General features: G+C 44.9%; 1 protein-coding gene across 1 annotated transcript in view; it reads left to right on the plus strand.

Moving 5' to 3' along the window:
* Window positions 1-17,909, plus strand: part of Cbp53E (Calbindin 53E) — a 252,080-nt gene that overhangs the window by 165,180 nt on the left and 68,991 nt on the right. Inside the window, exon 2 of the mRNA XM_050194034.2 lies at window positions 1,769-1,854. Within this exon, the coding sequence (XP_050049991.1) occupies window positions 1,769-1,854 (86 nt within the window). The remainder of the gene's footprint in view (window positions 1-1,768; window positions 1,855-17,909) is intronic.

Here is a 17,909-nt window from a genome sequence, read left to right on the forward strand (position 1 = left end):
GGCAGCGAGGTGTCCACCCAACGTAAAGCCGCGGCCCTCCCTGTTATACACTGCGTCAGAACGTTCGGCCATCCTGGCCTCATGCCTACAACACCCGCCCCCTTGCAGGCGCGAGCACACGCATTGGCGCCTTGTGTAATGCGGCACGACGTGCAATGCGGCAAGAAAGTCGGGGTGACGCAAGGACGACGTGACCACATTCGCGATGGGGTCGGTCATATGCCCTCAGCCGTGGCTCCGACGTTATTGCATTCGGCTGCTCAATTCGATTCCGAGGTCGCGAGTTCGCGGCAGCCGCATTCCGATGGAGGCGAATCCGAAAACGTTCGTGTACCGTGCTTTGGATGCATGTTAAGAACCCCATGTGGTCAGAACTAATCCTGTGCCTTAGGCTACGGCATCTCCCATGGAGCGGGGAGTTGCTTTGGAATGTGAAATCCCATCACTCAGTGAATCTGTTAGAATAGGTGTTTGCCTTTTCGCGGGCCCTAATTATGGACGTGTCCGCATCTTGCCATGAGGCCAGCGTTGATGAATGTTCACTCGCTCAGGCAAATGATTAGACAAGTGTTTTCTTTGATTCCGCTTGCAAAATACATATGGAAAGGGAATATTTTGGTCCCTGACTTCTTTCATTGAAATGTACGAAGTGTATTTTCGTAGTATAAACAACCTTTCCTTTTTGTCGCTGAAAATTGCACAACTTCTAATTTATTCTGTTTTTCTCTCCGATAAAGAAACGGAGTACCAAGATCGACATTGTATTCCATGTTAGATACATTGCACGTGATCAACAAAGACGCGGAAAGTTATGTCTTTTATTCGTGTTAAGTAAAACTTTAAGATAATTGAATACCTGCGCATTAGACATTTTCAGTTTTTTTTTTTTGCATATACACATTGGTAGCTTAACCTCCTGGCCAGATTCATAAGAAAAACTGACTTTGTGGGCGAGCCCGAATCCTGATAGTAAAAACAGTAAGATAGCATACACATAAGTCACCACTATGTGCGCTTAAAAATGAATTCGCTAGCAAGCTTGCAGAATATTTGAGCACTCGAAGGGAGTACCGGCAGTGCAGCCGAACAGCTGGCGTGGAGGAACGAAAACAAGATGTGCGGCAAAGATCACCGCCAACAAAATGTAAGCTGGAAGACAAAAGCCTCGCTGAATGGTAAAACTGTTGGGTCGCGTGGGAGCACTACCGTCAGACAGAGCAGAAGCTAGATCTTTTCTTGGCGCCGCCAATATTGCAGCAGCTGCTTCGACCGCACGTGGGGGTGGCGATTCCTGAACAGCTAGATTAAAAATTGATTTTCAGTACAAAGCACAAGACTCGCGGAAGTGTGTGCGTGTGTGTGTGTGTGGGTGCGCGTGCAGAGAGGGGTGACGCATATATAGAATGTATTGTGTAAGCATCGCTTTCGTCATTTGACTGGCAGATACCCGTGAGCAGAATCCCTCGAAACATAAAAAGCGGCCGCCCAAGAAAACATGCCGTGCACCTTGCGAGATTGGGAGGAAATTAAATGGTTTATAACTTTGGTTTTCTTTTTTCTTTTGTTGTCAAGGTTCACTTGTTTTTCTTTCTTTTAACTTTTGGTTTGTGTCGCTCTTGTCTCGTCTTACCAGTCTGGATGGCGGCAAAGACAAAGACAACAATCTATATTGATTGCTGACACAACTTGAGAGGCAAAGTGTTCGCCTACTCCTATGATTTGTCGCTGTCAACTAAACAGAGACTTCCCTTTCTTCTCGTCTTCGCAGGCAACGGCTTCATCGAAGGACGAGAGCTAGACAACTTTCTCCGTGAATTTGTTTCCAGCGTCAGTTTGTCCGATGTAGGACCAGAGGTAAGCCCGACTTTCTCTCTTTAGTTCCTTCCTTCTACTTCGTGCAAAACACGTTTAGTTCCTTCAAATACACGTACAAATTGGAGAGAGATGATAGAAGATGAAGAAAAAAGAAAGGAAGGTGGAAAGCCTATTCCTTTACAACCTTGCATTTTAAGCCGCTGTTGCCGGTGATCTATCGACGTCAAAAAGAACGACAATGTGTTATAAAGAAAAAAAAAAAGACAGAAAGAAGGATTAGAATCTTTCTTGCGATAGCCGAGAGCTCAGGTACAGATTGGCCAGGAAATATAACAATCTTTTCATTGGTTATCGGCCGGTGTAGTTGCAGCGACTAAGCCCATCATGGCCTCAATATACGATAGGCGCACCATAGATATATGGGCGCACATTCTACGGCAGGCATAGCTGGGGTGTACGCTACGTATCTTATACGTCCCAGGGTCGCGTTTCCTAACGGTCTTTTTCATTTTCTATTCTTTACGTCTTACAATAACTCAAATCTGGCTCGGACAGCGGCGTGCCACCGTTATCCATGGAAGAAGGAAAAAGTTAGGAGAGAGCGTTACATCACGCAGCCAGCCTTAACAGTGTTGGCCCAACAAGTGACCTCTTGCGTCGAGATCACGGAGCAAGAATGGAGATTTGCTGAGATGTTTGGTTCCAAGTAGCTATGGCAGTAGTTGTTATTCGGTGCGTGCTTGTTCGGCTGCCCTGCCGCGGCTCTGCCTCCAGAGCGGGAACACAAAAACCAACCGTGCACTTTGACGTGCGATCACGTGTTGGGCCACCAGGTTTCGCTTCAATCGCGTTGCACGATGCTCCCTCCCTAGCGTTTTCCTTCCTCCATGCCGTTGTCGCTGAGATCGACCACTCGGCTCGATGCGTTATAAGAAAAAAAACGGAATATGAAATGAAACGTTACAGAATGCAGTCCGGGCTGAGGTTGGGCTCGGGGTCGTAAAAGACAGCAAAGTAAGAATGGGCTATCGCGCACCGATGTCGGTGTGTTTTCTTGTTGCATCGTCATCCCCCCAGCACGCGGTTAACGAAATTCAGGGGCCGTGTTTTGTCACGATGCTTTTCATTTACCATTATTTTGCCCTTCGTCCTTGGTTCACACGAAACCGCGGCCCCGCTATAGCCGGCATCTGTCACTCGGTGAGACGAATGATACCAAATGATTAGAATCGGAGGAAAAAAAATATTACGAAATAAAGCCCCTGATCTATTGAGAACAGGGCTTCTGCATTAACTTTTTCTCCTATCTTGTTTCCTCTAATGCAGGGTCACAGACCAGTGTTCATAGAGGAAATTAGAGGCCATCATAAGCAGCCCAATGAAAGAGTATGCGCACACAGCGCTGATTGTCAACCACAGCGCTTACGCGCTGTTGTTTTACCTTCTCTGAAGACGTGTATCGCTTTCCACTATATTCAATAACCTCACAGCAGCGTCGGCACGTCGGGGAGCGCCGCACGAAGTGCACCAGAGAGAGTAGCGAGGGTATAGGCGCATGCGCGCAGAGCGTCCTAGTGTCCGTTCATCGTCTGCTATGCTATTCCATTGAATCCGCGGCACACCCCCTGCTATTCATCAGCTCATATATTGTTTGCAATCGCTTATTCTAACAATTTGCACGCAGGAGCACGTGTGTGCATTTGTTTGCTTTGGAAGCTGATCAGCAGCAGGGGCTACGTGGAGCTTAACGGGAATAGCCTAGCAGACTATGCTCGGGCAAGAGTAGGCTCCGTGCGCATGCACCTAATGTCGTCGCTACTTTCGTAGCTGCGCTATGCGACACGACACTGACCGTCGTGTTGGTCGACGCGTCCGTGAAATTATTAACACCTTGGAGAGGAGCATACGTATCCTATGGCTGAATGGAAAAACATCGCGGGCAGCAAACGCGAAGCATGATGCATTCTTGAGGAGAATGGGCTCCGCTCAACTCCGAGAACAGTGGAGAATTTATCTGCATGTCATGTTTTTTACATATTCAGCCTCGCGGAGCTGAACAGTGAAATTGCGTGGGAAGTGTTACGTGGATCTGTTTCGACGCCTGGCGCCGCCACGTAAAGTGGTGGCTGGCTTGTCGGCTAAATTGCTAAATGGTGACTTGGAGGACAATAATCTTGGAGATGTAAAATTTACTGCAGCGACGCGGTGTCTGTTGTGTTCACGATGTCGCTGGTTTAGGTTTCCGACCACGGCAGCTGCGTGATGGAGGCGGATAGTAAAACGATACGCTGCTGTGATGTGATATCAGTATACACATTAAGAGCTCGTCAAATTTCGTTCGAAGTGCCCTCACTGTGGCGATCCCTCGCACTGTGGCGAAGCATTCTACAAGTACCTGCTATCTAGCATTGTTTCGGGTTCGGCAAAGCGATACCAGCTAGACCGGTGCGTATTACGGTAGCCGTGTGGGCAATGGCAGCAGCAAGACGACAGCACGATTTATACTCCGGCACTTCAACGCGAGTTTACGACATGCCGATTGTTGAATCTTACGCAGTTGTAGGTACAGGATGGGCGCAGACGAGAGAAACACGGATTTTGACGTAATCGGCAACTAAGTGATACGCAATCGCACATACCTATGCGTATGTCATGCGGTCTATGTTCAAATGCGTTTGTACTCCGGCCAATAAACGTTAAAACCAGTTTGACCTGGGCCGATCACGAAGGCGATCACACAGCATAGCGTTAGCTCCAACGAGGGAAATGTGGGCCGATCCCGAGGGCGGCTGCAGCATTGCGTCTCAAAGCGCTAGGTGTTACGGCGGAAGAATGCAAGGAACTGGGACGTGACGCAAGCGCCAAACGTCTGAGCGATCTAGTCGGCTTCGGCACGAGAGAAACATTGGGCTTATGTGATGGAAGTCGGAGGTTATATACAACCCTCGGTCACGCATTTATTTTTGTTGAAGACTTCCGAAACGAGGCACGGCAGGAACCTAATTACCTGTGTTATTGCAAAACAACTGAATGAATGTTCTCTCGTTAGGCATGAATGTTGCTTTAATATGCCGCAGTCACTTTAATTATAATGGTGCAAATGTCACTCTGTTGCGAGAACAACATGGCCTACAGCTCTCACATTCGTCATATTTTGTGTATATGCTGCGACTGATGCGCGACTGAGGATGCCGCCATTATATTGTGGAAAGAGTTTGCACTTGAAGGATGACATGACGGAGGTTTCAGCCGAGTACGCCGTCGTCGAAGCTGACGACGTGGTCCAGACCTAGCCAATATTAACAGCAGCAAAATTCTTGTCGTGAACGTTAAATATCGATTACGATATCCGTTCTCGGTTTCGAGTGTCCATATGGCGATTTATAGTTGCTGCGGTGCCATACCGAAGTCCATCCCTCTAGGCCCCACCAACTTTTTGTTTTGTTTTCTTTTACCGTTTCACTGAATGGCTGAGCTGTCATTTCACATAACGTTTCCCATCGCCTTTTATAAACAACTAGACGCCTTAGGTGCCAGTGCTCGTGGAATATCTCGGGAGGAATAAAGCTGCTGCTCGTCCAAGAAAAAAATGTAAAGCGAAGCGCTCTTACGCATTCGTACATTCATACACGATTAAGCACTGATCTACCGCTCTTTGTGGTCATGCATTGTGAACACGTGCGGGCGGAAATGCTGCATAAAACAAGGAACTTAAATTCAGTTTCGTTGAAATTGAAAAGGCGTCTTTTTTGTTGTTGTTTTTTCGGCACAGACGTCCATTATTAGTTATGGAAACATTCTCTTTCGTGCTCAGACTGCATCAGCACAGATTGAAGCAGCGAAAACGGACACGCGAGTTGAGAAAAAAAAAAGTTCCCGTTTCTTTGCAGTGATTCATCGGAACGCGTTGAATGGAGAGAGGACGTCCCCTAATGGGAGTAGAGGGACGTAATGGGAGTAGAGGACAGTAGGGGGGGGGGGGGGGGGGGAGTGGGGCGTCATCGAGCAGAACTTTTGACTCAGCTCTTGGCATTCACGGTGCTGCTCCGCGCTCACCGTCATCAAGCGAGGTCGATTGGAAACCGGGTGCGAAATAAAGCATCCAACAAGACAGCTCATTTATTAACAATTAAAGTGCCAGACGTTTCTTCAGTCGAGCCGCCAAGAGACTCGCCCTGTATTTGTCTCGCTCGCTCCTCAAGGACTCTGGTGCTCAGTTTCGCATTTCGCCTATTTCTTTCTTATTTCTTAGTCGGTTTTTAGTCAGTTTTCTTTTTTTTTTTTCAGCTATGTCCCAGCAGTAAACAGGCGGGCATTATGCTCCATTCCTTGGTGGCGTCTCCAGGCGCGTGTTCCCATATTCCTTCTTTCTTTCCTTCTTCTCTTCCTTCTCTCTTTCTTTTTTAGTTTCTTTTGCTTCTTTCTTTCTCTCTTTCTGGTTGCTTGTTCGGTTTTGTGGCCTGCAGTAAGAGCGACCCCGACGCGGACTCATTACTCTTTCACACCGCCTGTCGGCTCTCGTAGGTAGAAGTTGCTGGCGTCTCGGTTCGTGGCGGTGCTTCTCGCGATGAGCTTTCCGCTCCCTGAGGAGCGATAGAGAGGCACCGCGATGCCAACAAAATGCGCACTCCCGAAGAAAATATATCTTTCTTTTTCAAACGCTGCTACCGAAACAGGAGTTGTGTTTCCTCTTCAATGCATAAGAAAAAGAAACGAAAACAAACAAGAAGTAGGCAGACCGCAGTAGCGGGCCGATGCGAATTGTATTCCCTCGTTGGAACCGCACCATGCTTGTAACGCATGCAGTTTTGGCAGGCAATCGGAGTGAAACGCCGCTCCTTCTATTGACAACGTAGCTTTTTTTTTTTTTTAGCTGGTGGTTTGCAGGCAAGTCCGCCAAACAAACTTTCGTATTTCACCTGGAGTTGCTTGCCATTGTCATATAGGGCGGCAGTCTGGAGCATAAATATCGAGGATGTGGCTTCTTGCTCTGGTGTGGTGTACACGCTCTAAAAGGATGTCACATATGCAGTCTCCCACTTTAAGCAACGCTTGCATTACGAAAGGAGATGTTTTGTTCTGGGAACTTTCACGACATACAACGGCGACCTCATGTCACGTGTTGACGCTGTTAGGGCTCCAAGTATTTTGTTAATCTGGTAGTGACGGGCATTTATTACAACCTTCTTCTTAAAAAAATACCATTTATGTGTAAAACAATATATTACTCGGTATCTAATAACTGATACGCTTATGACGACTGGAAGATAGCAGAATCTATGGCAGCACATAAAGAGAGTAATAAATACTCAAGAAAAGTTATCCTGTACAAATACTAGCTTCAAGAGATTTGATATTATTATCGCCTGCTACATCTATAGTCGTCTTGAGTCTGGCGACTTTTCAAAGTATGGATTTAAAGAAAGCCTTTCGTGCGACATTCTATTTCTTTAAGTTTTCAGAGCTGGTAGTGCATTGTGGCGTGTCATCTAAGCTACGTGCACTTAGATTCGATACCTGTTGTGTAAGTTGCCTTCTAATCGAGAACTCACTTCCCGTTCGAAACATTTTTTTTTTTTTCAGGCGTGCCACAGAGTGTCGTTCTTGGTTCCCGACTTCTTCTTTCTTTTTTCGATGTTCATGCCGATTTGTCTCCCAGCATATCGTCATGCACGAAAGCATTTGCTGATTACAGCGTTACACGCCACCCATTAGCTCCGTTCACCGCCGTGTCCTCCAAAGTGATCTGGTAATTATTAACCTATTAGGCCCTCCGTACTTCAAAAAATACCGCGTCAGTTTCATTGGTAAATGCTTAACAAGAAGCATACTTTTCACTTTTGAGTTTATACATCATTCCGTTAAAGCGAATCTTGACAGCGCGTCTAAATTCTGTGTTTATAACAGCTGCATCAAGCTTTTTCGTCAGTTGATAACCGAAGTTACCAGATCACATAGCGTCGCAACCAACATTGCCCTCTAATGAGTGTTCATTTTAAGGCGTCCAATTAGACTCCTTTCCAAATTTAATGTGCATGCCAACTTTTTACAAAAGAAGACCGCGTATATAGAATCAGAGTTCTTTGAAAGGCTAGACACTATATTCGACAGCATACCCTTACGAGATTGTATATTATGCGTTAATTTAGAGTCATTTAAATTGTATCAGCTCATGGGGTCCCACATGCCGCTGTCAAATGGCTCATGCAGCACATTCAAAATAACGCTGTTCTTGTCATTGCACCGGCTCCTTATAAAGCTCATGTTACCCCCATACTCACTGATTTAAATCTCCTGTCGATAAACAAAACTATCTGGTACAACCATGGCACCGTTACATACTGTCTACTTAAAAATCTACATTTAAATTAGGTCATTCGCGGAAATATTCCCGCTAACCCACAACATTAATACATTTTCTTTACAAAATGGCATTTTACTCCACAAATCGCGCTACAGCTATAGGGCTAAAAAGCTGTTAGTTTTGCTAATGTGAAAATTTGGACTTCATTTACGGCCCAGGTAAAGTTTTCACCAACATTGTCGTAGTACCAGTGTTCACTTAGAACTTGCATTACAACTTTGTAAACTGCATCCCTACTCCGATGGATATTTTTGGTTGTTGTTGCCTATCTCCGGTATTTATTCATTGTATTCAGTTAATGTGTTAAGATGTATTGGGTTAAATTTTGCTGCTTCAACACTGTATGACTTTTGTAAACGTTTTTTGCTCAGTTCTAGTCGCATTTGGCGCCTTTATATTAATGTATTCTTCTGCACCTAAGAACAAGAGATCCCGCTGCCATTTTCTAACTGTAGGACCTCTTTCTTTATAACATATCCACTATATTTATGTGCCACTAATTAAAGGATAAAATTAAATCTGAAAAGAAAAGTAGGAAATGGCGTGAGATTTGTAGACACTACTGTGCACGCTGCTTTATTATTTTTTCTTGGGGGCAATGTTGGCTTCACGAAACCGAATTTCGATTGTGTGCTTTTCAGAATGAAGACGTATACCATAGCCCTCAGTATGAGCTACAACGCGCGACCGCTTTGTCACGCGCTTTCGCGTTGTAGCCAATACCGAACGCCATAGTACATATTTAAAGTGCTACATCGTGCCATTGCATATTGCTTGTATCTCTATAGCGTTACAACAATATGAATGCGTGTGCGCTTCATAAATTACGCCAGGCTTTCGCGTATACTTCAGTGGCTTATGCGGTTAGAGAGCTATTATTATAGGTTTTTGCCTTCTTTTTGGCGCGCCAAGCATCCGAGGCGGTGGAAGATATTGTGCTGGATGTGAAGACCGCATCGACCGCTGTGCTAATCCTTCTTTTTTCATTTATTATGCCCTCAAGGTCTGTCAAGGCTTTACAGAGGGGAGTGGGTTACAGGTAATATCAGCAATTACAGGGGAAAATAAAATAAAACATAAAGCGTAAAATTTCAAAAATAATTTGGTAGGAATACACTGAGTAGGGAAAAAAAAGAAGCTATTTCAAAAAATACAAAATATACAGGTATATGAAACCGCAGTCTCGTAAGCAATGTTGTTTAAGGCATCGCGAAACAAGGAATTATCGCTGATGGATACAATGTTTTGCGATAAGGCGGTTCCACTCTAGTGACGTCCGAGGTACGAATGACTGGGAAAATGTATTTGTGCTGGAAGAAGGAACGCGAAAGAATGATCGATGCGACGGGATACGTAGTGTCGGGTATGAATGAATTCGTCATGCAGTGTTGTATGGTGAAAGATTTTGTGAAATAGTGATAAACGGGAAACCTTAAGTCGAGCTGCAAGAGATGGAAAAGAAAGGCTAGTTTTCATGGCTGTTACGCTGGCAGTTCCATTAAATCTTAAAAGAACAATTCTGGCTTGTCTTTTGCTGCCGACGAAGGTGGCGATGACCGTGTCTTCACAATAGCGGCTACAGGGAACATTGTTATATACATGTGTAAGCTTGTACTTTATTGAAGTTTATAAAGAAATCTTCCGAAAGTTTCTAATAAATATAGATCATGTGCACGTGATATGAAATATAAATTGCATAGCAAATGACGAGAAAAAGAGAATAACAGTGACGATATCTACACTTGTACCAAGTTGTGTAGAGCTACGCAATAGGGGTAGGGAAGCCAACAGCCGGAACTAGAAGCGCACATCGTCTCCTAACTTTATTTATTTATTTATTTATTTATTTATTTATTTATTTATTTATTTATTTATTTATTTATTTATTTATTTCTAATACTGGGAGCCATCCTGGGCTCTTACATGGTGGGTATTCTCATTCGATGGAAAACGAAAATAAGCAAGCAGACAAAACACAAGCAGCGAAAAAATAAGTCAGAACAGTACAGATAGCACACAGAATGTGGCACATATTGGATATGCAAATAACACGTGGCGCGTACATGTAACTAATAGCAAGCAATACAATGCAATTACAACATGGAAACAACATTAACAGCATACAAACAGGAATTCCAATTTATTTTCAAAAGTCGTTAGGGAATTCGTACCTTCAAATACTAATAAAATGTGGCCCGAGAATTGCCCCTGCTGCTGTCGCTAATGCGTTTTACAGTGGAGCTGTGTTGGGGTAGTTTCCAGCGTTTCCTTAAGTGCGTGTGCAAAAATTATCATCATGTGGGCCTCGTTTACGGAGGTATGAGCCATTGCTTAAGGGGGTATGAACCTGTAGGGGGTATGACTCTATAGGCAATAAGCAATAATTACTGTGGTCACGAAATGAAAGTTAGCACAAATAAACATAAAAAGTGCATATTTGTGCAATATTATATTTTTGTCTCGCATTCCGTTTCTCTACCACGGGTGCGCTTTAAAACCACGGCGCTGCAGTTTTTGCTTTTCTCTTCTTTCTTCTCCGCCCTTAAACTGGCTCTCTTAACTGTACTACACGCAGAGACAAAGAAACAGCGCGCGCATGCGATCCCATAGATGAGATGAATATATATATATATATATATATATATATATATAGAAAACTATCAGTCATAGCTCTCGTAGTATAGCCCTCTGGGCCGTTTCCTTTTTTTTTTCGAAAGTAGTCCTATTAGGGTTATTATAATTACACGAAGGTATTTCGCCCTCATCAGCAGCAGTACTTGGTATAGTTATTCTGGCGGCTAGCTTCCCACGCTATGCGTGCCGCCATCGCACCTGGTTAAGCTTTTCCTAGACGCTAGAGTTATGCTTTGTCCGCGCAACCTTGAGCGATCGGAAAGCGCGTTTCCCCCTCTTGGCCGGCGGAGAAGGGAGGCTTCGTTCCGGCCGCGAAGCTCTCCACATCTCTGTAAGGTGCCTTGTGGATGTCTCGTGCTGAAGATGCCCTCTCGGTGAGCGCATATTTCACCCCTCATCTTTTAAGAGGTTCAATACATACAAGCATTTGTCTAGCAAACCAGATTTTTTTTCAAGGGAATTTTCCACGTTTCAGTAATTTCTCTCGTCGTATTCGAGTGCTGATTGCCGTGTTATAGTTTGTTAACGAAGCTTTCCCTCAAGTCTAAATATTTTAAGGCAGTTTTCCTAGCCTCTAAAGCCGCTCGAGTTCGCTCTTCTCCTTGAGCGGCCATTTTTCCTAGAAAGTATGCCTTCCAACTACTCCGCCCTTAAACTGGCTCTCTCAACTACTACACGCAGAGACAAAGCAACAGCGCGCGCATTAGATCCCATAGATGAGATGAATATTTACAATTAGTATTAGGGTTATAATTATATTCGAGTGCTGATTGCCGTGCTATCGTTTGCTAACGAAGCTTTCCCTCAAGTCTAAATATTTTAAGGCAGTTTGTCGTGTGCGTATCATGGCCACGCACGCTTATATCGCCTTCCGTTTCTCTACCACGGGTGCGCTTTAAAACCACGGCGCTGCAGTTTTTGCTTTTCTCTTCTTTCTTCTTCTCCGCCCTTAAACTGGCTCTCTTAACTGTACTACACGCAGAGACAAAGAAACAGCGCGCGCATTAGATCCCATAGATGAGATGAATATTTACAATTATTATTAGAGTTATAATTATATTCGAGTGCTGATTGCCGTGCTATCGTTTGCTAACGAAGCTTTCCCTCAAGTCTAAATATTTTAAGGCAGTTTGTCGTGTGCGTATCATGGCCACGCACGCTTATATCGCCTTCCGTTTCTCTACCACGGGATGCGCTTTAAAACCACGGCGCTGTAATTTTGCTTCAGAGACTTTCCTTCCCTCCCTTCTTCTCCACCCTTAAACTGGCTCTCTTAACTACTACACACAGAACAAAGCAACAGCGCGCGCATTAGATCCCATAGATGAGATGAATATTTACAATTAGTATTAGGGTTATAATTATATTCGAGTGCAGATTGCTGTGCTATCGTTTGTTACCGAAGCTTTCCCTCAAGTCTAAATATTTTAAGGCAGTTTGTCGTGTGCGTATCATGGCTACGCACGCTTATATCGCATTCCGTTTCTCTACCACGGGTGCGCTTTAAAACCACGGGGCTGCAGTTTTTGCTTTTCTCTTCTTTCTTCTTCTCCGCCCTTAAACTGGCTCTCTTAACTGTACTACACGCAGAGACAAAGAAACAGCGCGCGCATGCGATCCCATAGATGAGATGAATATATATATATATATATATATAGAAAACTATCAGTCATAGCTCTCGTAGTATAGCCCTCTGGGCCGTTTCCTTTTTTTTTCGAAAGTAGTCCTATTAGGGTTATTATAATTACACGAAGGTATTTCGCCCTCATCAGCAGCAGTCCTTGGTATAGTTATTCTGGCGGCTAGCTTCCCAAGCTATGCGTGCCGCCATCGCACCTGGTTAAGCTTTTCCTAGACGCTAGAGTTATGCTTTGTCCGCGCAACCTTGAGCGATCGGAAAGCGCGTTTCCCCCTCTTGGCCGGCGGAGAAGGGAGGCTTCGTTCCGGCCGCGAAGCTCTCCACATCTCTGTAAGGTGCCTTGTGGATGTCTCGTGCTGAAGATGCCCTCTCGGTGAGCGCATATTTCACCCCTCATCTTTTAAGAGGTTCAATACATACAAGATTTTTTTTCAAGGGAATTTTCCACGTTTCAGTAATTTCTCTCGTCGTATTCGAGTGCTGATTGCCGTGTTATAGTTTGTTAACGAAGCTTTCCCTCAAGTCTACTCAAGACTATCGCGGACAACATGAGTCTCTTTCCACGTAAGTGTGAGGCTCGGAGCAGGAGCTGTGGCGCTTGAAAGTAGCCTGGGGCCTGACGAACCAACCGACTGAGCTATCTTTCCGGGCAACATCGAAGGGTCACGAGTTCAAATCACCTGTTATGTTCCTTTTTTTTCCGCCCCTTTTTCTTTCTTTTTTTTCTTTCTTTTAATGTCTTTTCCTTAATTTTATCACTGTACGGGAACCCTCCTAAAAAAAAAAAAGAAAGATATATATCTTCAAATATGTATGGCCTCACACTCACATGTGCAGGTCATAAATACCAGGTTCTCTAGCCGAGTGCCATCCATGCGGTATAACCGAGCTCAGATTGGTCCACCTTGACTGACCAAGTAGGGCACCACTGTAGGTTAAATGAGGCGTACAACTCCTGCGGGACCCGCCGTGGTTGCTCAGTGGTTATGGTGTTAGACTGCTGAGCACGAGGTCGCGGGATCGGACCCCGACCACGGCGGCCGCATTTCGATGGGGGCGAAATGCGAAAACACCCGTGTACTTAGAATTAGGTGCACGTTAAAGAACCCCAGGTGGTCGAAATTTTCGGAGTCCTCCACTACGGCGTGCATAATCAGAAAGTGGTTTTGTCACGTAAAACCCCATAAATTAATTTTTAATTTAACTCCTACGGGGACGGTAGAGTATCCGTCTCCAGTGCAAGAGGACCGTGATTCAAATCCCGGTGCCGCGCTATTCTCCACCGGAAAATACAAAAAAAAAACCGTGTGTTGAGAAAATTGCACAAACAGGCCTGGAGTGCGGCCTGATCCCGGGGACCAGAACCGGTAACGCACTCTCTCACCAGAGCAGGATTGGCCACCCTGGTGCAGTACTTGGCCACAACCTCCTATATGAATACAACAATCGAACCCCGGCCCTCAGTCCCCAGCAGCCGCGAAGCAACTGACCACGGCGGCGGTCAGATCTGTGGCGCTGCAGAGGGTGCTAAGAATACCTGGCTCCGGACAGGCCGCCATTGGAATCTGAACCTGGCAACGTTTAACGTTAGAACGCTATCTAGTGAGGCGAGTCTAGCAGTGTTATTGGAGGAATTAGAGGGTAGTAAATGGGATATAATAGGGCTCAGTGAGGTTAGGAGGACAAAAGAAGCATATACAGTGCTAAAAAGCGGGCATGTACTGTGTTACCGGGGCTTAGCGGAGAGACGAGAACTAGGAGTCGGATTCCTGATTAATAAGGAAATAGCTGGTGACATACAGGAATTCTATAGCATTAACGAGAGGGTGGCATGTCTTGTTGTGAAACTTAATAAGAGGTACAAAATGAAGGTTGTACAGGTCTACGCTCCTACATCTAGTCATGATGACCAGGAAGTCGAAAGCTTTTATGAAGACGTAGAATCGGCGATGGGTAAAGTCAAAACAAAATACACTATACTGATGGGCGACTTCAATGCCAGGGTAGGCAAGAAGCAGGCTGGAGACAAGTCAGTGGGGGAATATGGCATAGGCTCTAGGAATAGCAGAGGAGAATTATTAGTAGAGTTTGCAGAACAGAATAATATGCGTATAATGAATACCTTTTTCCGCAAGCGGGTTAGCCGAAAGTGGACGTGGAGGAGCCCGAATGGTGAGACTAGAAATGAAATCGACTTCATACTCTGCGCGAACCCTGGCATCATTCAAGATGTAGACGTGCTCGGCAAGGTACGCTGCAGTGACCACAGGATGGTAAGAACTCGAATTAGCCTAGACTTGAGGAGGGAACGAAAGAAACTGGTACACAAGAAGCCAATCAATGAGTTAGCGGTAAGAGGGAAACTCGAGGAATTCCGGATCAAACTACAGAACAGGTATTCGGCTTTAACTCAGGAAGAGGACCTTAGTGTTGAAGCAATGAACGACAATGTCATGGGCATCATTAAGGAGTGCGCAATAGAAGTCGGTGGTAACGCCGTTAGACAGGAAACCAGTAAGCTATCGCAGGAGACGAAAGATCTGATCAAGAAACGCCAATGTATGAAAGCCTCTAATCCTACAGCTAGAATAGAACTGGCATCTAAGTTAATCAACAAGCGTAAGACAGCGGACATCAGGAACTATAATATGGATAGAATTGAACAGGCTCTGAGGAACGGAGGAAGCCTAAAAACAGTGAAGAAGAAACTAGGAATAGGCAAGAATCAGACGTGTGCGTTAAGAGACAAAGCCGGCAATATCGTTACTAATATGGACGCGATAGTTCAAGTGGCTGAGGAGTTCTATAGAGATTTATACAGTACCAGTGGCACCCACGACGATAGTGGAAGAGATAATAGCCTAGAGGAATTCGAAATCCCACAGGTAACGCCAGAAGAAGTAAAGAAAGCCTTAGGAGCTATGCAAAGGGGGAAGGCAGCTGGGGAGGATCAGGTAACAGCAGATTTGTTGAAGGAATGTGGTCAGATTGTTCTAGAGAAACTGGCCACCCTGTATACGCAATGCCTCATAACCTCGAGCGTACCGGAATCTTGGAAGAACGCTAACATAATCCTAATCCATAAGAAAGGGGACGCCAAAGACTTGAAAAATTATAGACCGATCAGCTTACTGTCCGTTGCCTACAAAGTATTTACTAAGGTAATCGCAAATAGAATCAGGAACACCTTAGACTTCTGTCAACCAAAGGACCAGGCAGGATTCCGTAAAGGCTACTCAACAATAGACCATATTCACACTATCAATCAAGTGATAGAGAAATGTGCAGAATATAACCAACCCTTATATATAGCTTTTATTGATTACGAGAAAGCGTTTGATTCAGTCGAAACCTCAGCAGTCATGGAGGCATTACGGAATCAGGGTGTAGATGAGCCATATGTAAAAATACTGGAAGATATCTATAGCGGCTCCACAGCCACCGTAGTCCTCCACAAAGAAAGCAACAAAATCCCTATAAAGAAAGGCGTCAGACAGGGAGATACGATATCTCCAATGCTATTCACAGCATGTTTACAGGAGGTATTCAGAGGCCTGGAGTGGGAAGAATTGGGGATAAAAGTTGATGGAGAATACCTTAGCAACTTGCGATTCGCTGATGATATTGCCTTGCTTAGTAACTCAGGAGACCAATTGCAATGCATGCTCACTGACCTGGAGAGGCAAAGCAGAAGGGTGGGTCTGAAAATTAATCTGCAGAAAACTAAAGTACTGTTTAACAGTCTCGGAAGAGAACAGCAGTTTACGATAGGTAGCGAAACACTGGAAGTGGTAAGGGAATACATCTACTTAGGGCAGGTAGTGACCACGGATCCGGATCATGAGACTGAAATAACCAGAAGAATAAGAATGGGTTGGGGTGCGTTTGGCAGGCATTCTCAAATCATGAACAGTAGGTTGCCACTATCCCTCAAAAGGAAAGTGTACAACAGCTGTGTGTTACCAGTACTCACATATGGGGCAGAAACCTGGAGGCTTACGAAAAGGGTTCTGCTGAAATTGAGAACGACGCAACGAGCTATGGAAAGAAGAATGATGGGTGTAACGTTAAGGGATAAGAAAAGAGCAGATTGGGTGAGGCAACAAACGCGGGTAAACGACATCTTAGTTGAAATCAAGAAAAAGAAATGGGCATGGGCCGGACATGTAATGAGGAGGGAAGATAACCGATGGTCACTAAGAGCTACGGACTGGATTCCAAGAGAAGGGAAGCGTAGCAGGGGGCGGCAGAAAGTTAGGTGGGCAGATGACATTAAGACGTTTGCAGGGACAACATGGCCACAATTAGTACATGACCGGGGTAGTTGGAGAAGTATGGGAGAGGCCTTTGCCCTGCAGTGGGCGTAACTAGGCTGATGATGATGATGATATTTTTGTCTTAGTATATTTTATTTATAGTTATATACAGCTCCGCTGGTCATCCTTCTTCACAGCGGAATGGCTCTGAATTTTTCTACAAGAACACAGTGAAATAATTTCACAGCCTAATAATTGTTTGTTTGTTTGTTTGTTTGCTTGTTTGTTTGTTTGTTTGTTTGTTTGTTTGTTTGTTTGCTTGTTTGTTTGTTTGTTTGTTTGTTTGTTTGTTTGTTTGTTTGTTTGTTTGTTTGTTTGTTTGTTTGTTTGTTTGTTTGTTTGTTTTATCGCCGACGGTGAGGGGCGCTAGTGGATATTGTTCCTGTGTTCTTCGGGTTGTACGAGAGCAAATCATAAAATCTTTGGCCCTATTTCTTATTAGCGAAAACGAGGTACACACAGGTACTTACAAAAATGCGTATTATTCTACGTACCACCTTACACTATTTTTCCACATAGTCCCCACACCATTCCAGACATTTGTCCCATCGTAACACCAAATTTGAGATGCCCCTTGGTAGAATTCGTCCGGCTGACTGTGGAACCACTGCCAGACTGCTGTCTTGGCTTCATGGTTGCACGTGAATCGCTGTGTTGTCAGGAACTTCTTCAGCGGACCGAAAACGTGTAAATCCCTAGGGGCAAAGTACGGACTGTATGGCGAGTGGTCCAGACTTTCCCACTGAAATGACCGGAGCTTGTCGGCTGTTCTGACTGCCACATGTGGCCTCGCATTGTCGTGGACGATAACCGCATTGTCCACATCGAGAATCCCTCGGCGTTTTCGCCTGATGGCAGCCAGCAGACGTGATAGTGTGGAACATTAACTGTCGGCATTGACGGCTGCACCTTGAGGCATGAAATCCATCAGGAGCGGTCCTCGGCGATCCCAAAGATCGTTTACATCATTTTCCCCAAAAATGGCACTAAACGGTTTTTTTTTTTTTTTTTTTTTTTGTCACAGGCGAACCCGGTTGTTTGCACACCATGCTCTGCTGCGTCGTGAAATGCAGTATCCACGTGTCATCGCCAGTAACAATGCAGTCCAGGAAGCTTTCACCCTCCTCGGCATACCGTTACA

The sequence above is a fragment of the Dermacentor andersoni genome, chromosome 1, assembly GCF_023375885.2.
Source record: "Dermacentor andersoni chromosome 1, qqDerAnde1_hic_scaffold, whole genome shotgun sequence".
In the NCBI taxonomy this organism is placed as follows: domain Eukaryota; kingdom Metazoa; phylum Arthropoda; class Arachnida; order Ixodida; family Ixodidae; genus Dermacentor; species Dermacentor andersoni.